The following is a 9829-nucleotide window of genomic DNA, read 5'->3' on the forward strand; positions in this document are numbered from 1 at the left end:
TCAAATGGGAACACCCAGACTTGCCACCATCCGGGAGACCCTGTCCTGTGACGCTCATACCAGACAGGTATCCAATTAGCCCACGGGATCAGCCTCCCACACACAGCCCCTACCACTTCTGCAGGTCAAGTTTGTAGTAAAGGCAAGTTCTGAGCCCCAGGCCTGGAAGCCTGCATGCAAATCAAATCTCTTGGGGACCAGGCTCCCCAGTCACCTTACACCTCCAGTCTACGGTGGAGGCTGTGCCCTGGTGGCCTGGTGCTGGTCCAGCCTGTCCTGGCTGGCTCGCTGCCCTCCCCAATCCTCAATAGCATCCCTTGCTCCACTGCTGTGCCCAGAAAAGGTGCTGGAGAACAGACAGTGCGCTTAGCCAGACTTTTTAGGAGAGAGAAGACAGACCTTGAGGCCTGGACCTGGGCGGTGCAGAACTCAAGACACGTTCTGCCAGAAGGGTGTGCTTCAGATTATGAAGGTGTGAAAGGCATTCCTGGACTCAGCGGACCTTGGTGGGTGAGGGATGAGCACGTCCTTGTCCACGTCCTCGGACACCAGCTGAGACACCACCTGTGTGATGTCCTGTAGGGACTCCAGGTTCAGAAGAACAGGCATGTGAGTGCGCTGTGCAGGAGGAGGAGGGGAGGAGGTGGGGTGACTGTGGGGGAAGGGAGAGGTGCAGAAGGGTGAGGATGGGGAGGTGAGGAGGGGGTGGGGAGGGGTGAGGGAGGAGCAAGGAGAAAGAAGGGGAGAGGATCATTGTTGGTGCCCCAGGAGGGCCCCCCACGACCCCCAGTGCGCACCCTGCAGCCGGTGGGGGTCCCCGCTCCCAGCTTCCCCTGGGCACCCAGCACCGCCAGACGCCTGCGCTCCTCGATGCTCAGGCTCCAGCGACGGCCTGGGCCATGGAGCTCCGGCTGCTCGCACACCTGCAGGGACAGAGTAGGTGGCCCCAGGGCCAGGGCTCAGCCCACAGCCCAGGCCTAGGCCCCAGGGCAGGGTGCCTCAGGGTTCCACCGTCCCCTTGGACCAAGCTCCTGGTGGGACTTTAGGGTTCACCCTCTTTGGTCCTGTGAACTCGTGTTTCCTCCTTCCCCAGAAGCCTGACCTCAAGAACTGTGTACTGGGGGCCAGGGGTCTGCTCCATCTATGTCCTCAGCACAGACACTAAGGCCGCTGACCTGAGCCAAAGGTGTGGACACCACGTCTGCCCAGAACTGCCTCTACTCAGACTCAGGTTCTTGTCAACAGCATGACAGCAGGACTCAGCTCAGTGCAGTAGATGTCCTGTGTCCTTTACAATGACTGGCAGGATTTGAGCGGGTGTGTGGGAAGGAGAGTCATGTATCCATAACAATACTGAAGGGACAGCGATGGATAGTGGAGGCCAGCGGCTAACACCTCTGGATGCCGGAGTGGTGGGGAACCCCTGCTGGCCAGGCCACAGCGGTTATTTCCGCCCTGACAAAGTCCAGACTTGGGTCCATTCTACCATGTTCCCACCCAGGAGACAGGTGTGTCCTAGGGGGAATGGAAGACAGGTAAATATAGTATGAAATATGGGATTAAGACAGACTCAAATCAAAACCCCTACCTTCCTTGCCTCCATCTCCCCCAGGAGAGGAGAAGGATTTTTTCTGGGGTGAGGCCAGCTCCTAGAATAACTGGAGTGCACACAGTCCCACCTAGGCACAGAGTCCGCATTCCCTCCCTTTCAAACAGATTACGGGGTTTCCAGCATCTAAGAGAAATTCTGGTGAGCCCAGCTACCACACACCTCCAACACCAAGAGAAACTCAGAAGTTCTAGCAGAAGCAGAACCAGCCCTCTCAGAACTCCTCTCACATGCTTGGTGTAGCCAGGAAGGGAAGGAGTGGCAGAGGAAAGGTTATCAGAGAACAAGAATGGCCTCCTAGAAGGTGTGGAGACATTTGTTCCTAATTTGTTAATATTTTCTGTAACAGAATTACACATGCCCATTAACAGAAGATTTGGGTCCATTTTCCTCAGCAAATCAATATTGGCTCCTAATATAGGATTGGAATCAAAGTGTATGGTCTCACACAGAAATAAGGACTAAACAAGGAACTCATGCAATATTATTCAAAATGGTTGACTCTGGAGAACATTATGCTGAGTGAAATATCCCAGTCACAAAAGGACAAATATTACATGATGCCACTGTTGTAGAATGGGACTGTCCTTGGGGTTGGGGAGAGACTGAGTAAGATGGGTTCAATGATGTGTGCTGCACTGAGGCGGAGGAGGGAGGGAACTGTTTAAAAGAGATATATAACTGGGTGTTTCTGTCATCACAGGAGTCTAGAGCGAGGGCTGCATGGTGGAGGGGACCTGGGGGGGGGTTTGTGGAACAATGAAAGAATCTTTTCTTTTACTTTTCCATAATTTTTGACTCATGTACTTATAACTTGTTAGTCAAATTTGTGTCTTCTAGGTTGCAACACCCCCACGATACATCTTCAAGGATATGAACATGTATGGCCAAGCACAATCAATAAGAGTGCATCTAAATTCCAAAATCAATCTCCATAATAGTCTATGTGTTTCCTACTGCCAAAGGGGCCCTTTAGAGTAGTGAGAGAAGATCTTCACCCTGAAACCCACAGCGTCCCTTTTCAGCAGGAAGTAGCTAAGAGAATATGCCATCCCCTTTTCCTTATGACTCAGGGTGAAGTCTCTCTCAGGGAGGAGTGATAGGGAATGGCAAAGGACACACTGACAAAGAGGATTAATCAGAACTGGCTTTGACAAGCACTGTGGCATTTGGACAAGAACAAACTGGGAGGAGGGTAGAGAGAATGGTGCAGCGGTGAATGAATGGAAACCCAAAATCTCTGTAAATGTTTATGAAAATTAATAAAATATAATTATAGAAAAAAAAACTAAAAAAAAAAAGAAATAAGGACTAAAGCTAAAAGGAAATTGATAAGAGACATGCGAGAATGAGAGGTTCAGTCTTGCAAGTTTAACATGAACTGATGAGAATTTCAAAGAACTGAGATAAAGCTCAATTGCATACACAGACACAGCGGTCACAAACCCAGGCACATGCACTCACAGACACCAACAGAAACATAGACATATATGCTCATACACACCTCTCAAAGTAGAACACACACTCCCAGGTAGAACTGCTTCCATGGGACAAAGAGTCCTCTCTTCAAAACCCTTCACTGTGACAATTCACATTGACAAGAGGAGGAAGACCCTAAAAACTTTCTGAGAGAAAAAAGAAACCCCAGAATAAGAATCTGGGTGGTCTTGGACTTCATACAACAGCAGCACTGGAACTGTTGTTGTTATGTGTCATGGAGCCTCTTGTAACTCATAGTGACAACAGCTCTGAACTCTGCCCTGTCCTGAGCCAGTCTCAGTGAATCTGACACACCTACTTCCATTACCCCAGTCCCTGAGTGAGTCCATCTCATCAAGGGTCTTCTTCTCTTGCACTATCCCTCCACCCTCCCAAACATGATGTCCCTCTCCAAGGACTGGTCCCTCCTTGCAATATGCCTGAAGTATGTCAGATGAAGCTTGAAATTCCTTGCTTCCAAAGAAGCAGCCTTGTTTCACTCTCTCCAGGATGAACCTGTTTGTTCTCCTAATGGTCCATGATATATTGAATAATCTTCTCCGGCACCACAGCTCAAAGGCATCAATTCTTCTATCATCCTTAGTAATTTTCCAGTTCTCTGATGCATAGCAAGTAATTACAAAGACCATGGTCTGGATCAGGCATATCTTAGTCTCGAGAGTGACATAGTTGCTCTGCAGTACTTTGAAGATGTCTCTGACAGCAGATTTCCCCCGTGCAGTTTGTCTTTTGATTTCCTGGCTATAGGTACCAAGAGTGTTGATCATGGAGCCAAGCAAGCTGAAGCTGTTAACAATCTCAATCTCTTCACCATCCGTCATGATGCTACCAATTGGCCTAGTGGTAAGAATTTCGTTTTCTTGATGTTGAGCTTCAATCCATACTGAAGGCTGCAGTCCTTGACATTCTGAGGCAAATGCCTCAGATCTGCCTCAGTTTCATCAAGCAGGGTTGAATCATCTGCGTAATGTAGGTTGTTGATGAGTCTTCCTCCAATACTGATACCACACTCTTCCTCACAGAGTCCAGCCTCCTGGATGATCTGTTCCACACACAGATTGAAAAGGTATGGAGATAGGATGCATATACCTTTTCTGATTTTAAACCATGCAGTATTGCTTTATTCTGATGACTGCCTTCTGGTCCAAGGACAGGTTTTGCATAAGCACAATCGAGTGTTCTGGGATTCTCATTCTTCCCAAAGCTAGCCATAGTTTGTTGTGATCCACACAGTCAAATGCCCTTTGCATAGTCAAGGAAACACAGATAGACATTCCGCTGGTAATGTCTCCTTTCAGCTAAGATCCAGCTAACACTGGCTATAATATCCCTAGTGCCACAGCCTCTTCTTTTTTTTTTTCTTTTCTTTTTTTTTTCTTTCTATAATTATATTTTATTAATTTTCATAAACATTTACAGAGATTTTGGGCTTCCACTCATTCATTGTTGCACTATTCTCTCTACCCTCCTCCCAGTTTGTTCTTGTCCAAATGCCACAGTGCTTGTCAAAGCCAGTTCTGATTAATCTCCTTTGTCGGTGTGTCCTTTGCCATTCCCTATCACTCCTCCCTGAGAGAGACTTCACCCTGAGTCATAAGGAAAAGGGGATGGCGTATTCTCTTAGCTACTTCCTGCTGAAAAGGGACGCTGTGGGTTTCAGGGTGAAGATCTTCTCTCACTACTCTAAAGGGCCCCTTTGGCAGTAGGAAACACATAGACTATTATGGAGATTGATTTTGGAATTCAGATGCACTCTTATTGATTGTGCTTGGCTGTACATGTACATATCCTTCAAGATGTATCATGGGGGTGTTGCAACCTAGAAGACACAAATTTGACTAACAAGTTATAAGTACATGAGTCCAAATATTATGGAAAAGTAAAAGAAAAGATTCTTTCATTGTTTTACAAACACTCCCCCAGGTCCCCTCCACCATGCAGCCCTCGCTCTAGTCTCCTGTGATGACAGAAATACCCAGTTACATCTCTCTTTTAGACGGTTCTCTCCCTCCTCTGTTTCAGTGCAGTATACATTATTGAACCCATCTTACTCAGTCTCTCCCCAACCCCAAGGACAGTCCCATTCTACAACAGTGGCATCATGTAATATTTGTCCTTTTGTGACTGGGATATTTCACTCAGCATAATGTTCTCCAGAGTCAACCATTTTGAATAATATTGCATGAGTTCCTTGTTTTTTAATGCAGCATAGTATTCCATTGTGCGAATATACCACAGCTTCTCTAGCCATTCGTTTGTTGATGGGCACTTAGGTTGTTTCCAACTCCTTGCTGCCACAGCCTCTTCTAAACCCAGAACAGGCTGGTAGTTCTACATCTGGTAGTTCTCTTTTGATGTGCTATTTAATCATTTTTTAAATAATGTTCAGCAGAATCTTACTTTCATGTGATATTAATGATACTGTCTGATAATTTCCACATTCTATTTGGTCACCTTTTTTTTTTGGAATGGGAACAAATATAGATCTCTTTCAGCCAGTTGGCCAGGTGGTCATCCTCCAGATTTCTTGGCACAACTTGGTGAGCACATCCAAGGCAGCATTTGATTGTGGATCAGACCGTCAGCTACTTGTATGCAAGGTTAAACTAAAGCTAAAGAAGGTTAAATCAAACCTACTATTAATACTTAGTTTTAAATCAATCCTAAGAAATTATTTAGGTAGTATTAGAGCTTTTCTAAGGCATTCTGCTGTCGCTGGGTACCACTGAGCTGGAACAGACTCAGCTGACCCTCTAGCAGGTTTTCAGAGGCAGTTAATTACATGGGAGGAGACTGTCCATCATTCTGCCATGGAGCATATGGTGGTCTCAAACCGTGTGCCTTCAGGATCACAGTGCAGCTTCTTGCCACTAAGCCATCAGAACTCCACAGAAGTAGCTATATTGCCATATGAAATTAGGGCTAAATTAAGAAAATGTATAATAAATACTTTGTTGTATCTATAAATCATGAAGGGCTTAAAAATGAGATCCTAAACTATGTGAGAGAGAATTATCCAAGAAGCTGGGCTCTATGAAGAGGAGTGTGGTTTCAGGATTGTAGGAAGACTCATTAATAGCTTGCATTATGCAGAGGACATAACCTTGCTTGCTGAAATGTGGAGGACTTGACACACGTTGCAGAAGATCAAACACTGCAACCTTCAGTACGGATTGCATCTCAATGTCAAGAAACAAAGATTCTTACTACTGGACCTACAGGCAATGTCATGATGAATGGAGAGGAGACTGAAACTGTCAACAGCTTCGTCTTACTTGGATCTGTAATTAACACCCTTGGTACCAGCAGTCAGGAAATAAGGAGATGCATTGCACTGGGGAAATGTGCTCTTAGGGACCTTCCCAAAAGTTTTAGGTATGTCTGATTCAGGCCATAGTCTTTATGATCACTTGTTAAGCATCTGAGAACTGGACAGTGAATAAGGACAACTGAAGAATTGATGCCTTTGAGCTGTGGTGTTGGAGAAGAGCACTGAACATCACATGGACGGCCTAGAGAACAAACAGATATGTCTTGGAGAGGATGCAGCCGGAGTGCTCTCTGAAGGAAAAGAATGATGTGGCTTGACCTCACATCCTTTGGACATGTTGCTAGGAAGGGTTATTCCTTGGGACATGGTGCTGGGAAGGGTGGAGGTTGGCAAAGGAGAGGAAGATCCTCAACCAGGTGGACTGACACGGTGACTGCCGCAATGGGCACTTCAGTATGAGGAAATGGAGCCAAGCAAGCTGAAGCTGTTAACAATCTCAATCTCTTCACCGTCTATCATGATGTTGCCAATTGGCCCAGTGGTGAGAATCTTTGTTTTCTTGATGTTGGGCTTCAATCCATACTGAAGGCTGCAGTCCTTGATTACAGCTTTATTTTTCCTAGCTATGTAAATCAGTAGAAGTACGTGACAGGTTGTATTCTTTCTCCATGGCTAGTCTGTATAATAAGCAAATAATTTAAGAAGGTGGATGATACGAAGAATGTAGCATTAGAATCGGAGACCCATCAACAGCCTGTGATATGTGGATGACCTACAGCCTTGCTCATTTACTCACTATAGATTTACTTCACTAAAGCTTACCTCAACATAAAGACAAAAATCCTTAACATGAAGGAAAGGAAAATCCTCACAACTGGATCAATAAATGTCACCACAATAAATGGAGAAAAGATTTAAGTTGTCGAAGGTTTAGTTTTTCTCAGCTCCATCAACACCCATGAAAGGAGCAGTCAAGTAATCAAATTATAAAAGAAATCTAATTATGTATTTCATCAGGTAAATCTGCTGCAGAAGACCTCCTTAAAGGTGCAAAAGGGAAAAGCTGTCACTTTAAAGACTAGGCTGTGCCTGACACAAACCATGGTATTTTCAAATGTCTATGTGCACATTAAAGTTATGGAAGTTGGAGAATCTCTGAGGTGTGGTGTTGGTAAAGTTGTTAGGTGTCATCAAATGACCTATGACTCATTGTGACCCTCTGACTAACACAGCTGGACCCTGTCCTATCTTCTACAACTTGAGATCTTGGACATGCTCAAGCGCACTGTTATAGTCACGATGTCACCCCTTCTTGTTGAGGGGTGCGCACAGAGTATTGAACAGACTGCGGTCTGCCAACAGCATCAACAGATGTGTCTTGGAGAAAGTGCAGTTTGTATGCTCCTGAGAAGCAAGGATGATAAAACTTTATTTTGCCTACTTTGGCTGTCATCGTGGAAGGGGCTGGCCTTTGAAAAAGGACATCATGGTTGGTAGAGAGTGACAAAGACTCTAGACGAGACAGATTGAGATTGTGTCTCCAACACCAGGCTCATACACACTGACTGCAAAGAGGGCTCAGGGGCAGGCAGATGCATGGTCACCAAGCGAAGGACGACTTGATGGTACCTAATGCTCTCTGCCTCAGTGGTCATGTAATTTGTCATCCAGGTGTCTGTTCTGTTGTTCAGGGACCACTGAAAGATATGCACAGAGATGGCATGCTGCCAGAGCCGAAGCCATTGGGCTTTTTGGTCTGTATTTCCTCACAGACTTCAGCTAACTGATTTGAAAGCAACTTTTTGATGTTTTTTACACTATGATCATGCAGGGTCCTAGCCCCCAACTTCTCTTGTCCAAGTTTCCCATAATCTGCTGCGAGTGTTTGAAAGCTTTTCTCCAACGCTATTGTTGTCATGTGTTTTTGAGTCAGAACTAACTCACAGCTGACCCTCCACTGGGTTTCCAGAGGCGGTAAATTACATGGGAGGAGACTGCCCAGCTTTCTCCTAAGGAGAAGCTGGTGAGTCGAACCAGGTGTCTTCGTATTGTTCTGTCTGCTTCTGTTGCCAGATGTAAACTGGTCTTTTCCACTCATGGATCTTCTAATGTTTGCAGTTTCTACAGACGAAGGCTACCGATTACTGGAATTTGGCTTGTACCTAACCTATGACTGGCTCTCGGTCGCCTTTTGTGTTGATCAAGTGATACACAATCAGCTTGGCAGTTCTTCACCCACTCTTGCCCAGGACACCCCTGGCACACTTCTGTCCAGCCTGGAATGGCTATGCACTGCTGCTGCCACCTTCTCTGGATGAGTCCTCCTTGGTGAAAAAGGTTCAAGAATCTACTATCTTTACAGTTAGTTTATATTTGAAGGTAAGCCCCCAGTGCGTGTCTGCCATTCTTATGGCCCCTCCTCTCCTACACTGTCTTGCCTTTTACAAACTCTCTGTGACCACATCACTGGGTGAGTGGGATGTCTGTCTTCCCCTTCCTCTTCTGTGGATGCTCTAGGTCCTCTTAGGTTTCCTGTGGTCAGCCCCTTATGCAGAACACCTGGCCCTGGGTGAACATGGAGGTGACCCCAGCACTGGTGAGGTTCAGGCTGGGATGCATGAAGGAGATGTGGCATCTATCCCCAGCATGTGATACCCTCAGGCTGCCTTTTAGATGTAAAGGACTGAGAGGCCCAGGGGAATGTGGGCTCTTTTTCCTCTCTAACTCCACGGTGCCCTCCAGGAATAGGGCGCTGTTTTAGATGAAGCTGAACCTGGGGTATCTGCCCTTGGGGCTCCATGGGATTATGGGTGTCACATGTCCTTCAGCTCCCAGGCTCAAGATAGCCCCTTTGCAGAGCCAGTTCTTGGAGCGTCCAGAGAATGTATACCCTCTGCTTACCCAGTCCTGAGTCTGCAGTCCCTGCTGGACACCGCTTTGTGTGCTAGGCTGGTTCCAGGTGGCTGCTGGTGCCCCCTGGGTCAAGGGCTGCTTGTGTTCTGGGGGGCACAAGGTCTCTGGCTTCTTCCCCAGGGAGACCTTCCACCGGTGCTGCGTGGAATCCATCTTCAGCCCACACAGGCTACTGGCTAGCCCTGGGGCTCTGAGGGAGGACGGGGGAAGGTGGGTGGTCCAAGGTCATGCAGGTCCTAGATGGTGGCCATCCACTGCTGGGCAGCCTCAGGCCAGATGCCACTTTCCCCCACAGGGCCCCCAAACCGCTGCAGATCCACTGCGCCTCAGAACCTGGCCCCTCGCCCTGAGGCCTTCTGTCCCTAGTTCTAAGGCCACCCAATCTTCATCCAGCCTAAGTCTGAACACCCCGTCTGGCGCAGGGTCGGGGTCGGGGTCGGGGTCGGGGTCAGGTCCCGGAGGGTGAGAGCATCTGAGAAGTGGGTGAGTTTTAGAAGAGGCTGGGGGCTCTACTGCTGGTTCTGACGCTCGCCTCC

The 9829-nt window shown here is 47.1% G+C and overlaps 1 protein-coding gene across 1 annotated transcript; it reads right to left on the minus strand.

The window, feature by feature from the left end:
• Positions 1-459: 459 nt before the first annotated feature.
• Positions 460-9446, minus strand: TEX22 (testis expressed 22). The gene is made up of 3 exons (XM_006902697.1): positions 9282-9446; positions 798-923; positions 460-576 (listed from the first exon to the last, which is right to left on the minus strand). The coding sequence occupies exons 1-3, from the start codon at positions 9444-9446 to the stop codon at positions 460-462; spliced, it is 408 nt and encodes a 135-aa protein (XP_006902759.1).
• Between the last annotated feature and the right edge of the window lie 383 nt (positions 9447-9829).

This window comes from Elephantulus edwardii, unplaced genomic scaffold, assembly GCF_000299155.1.
Source record: "Elephantulus edwardii isolate Elephantulus edwardi_28Jun2011 unplaced genomic scaffold, EleEdw1.0 scaffold00440, whole genome shotgun sequence".
In the NCBI taxonomy this organism is placed as follows: domain Eukaryota; kingdom Metazoa; phylum Chordata; class Mammalia; order Macroscelidea; family Macroscelididae; genus Elephantulus; species Elephantulus edwardii.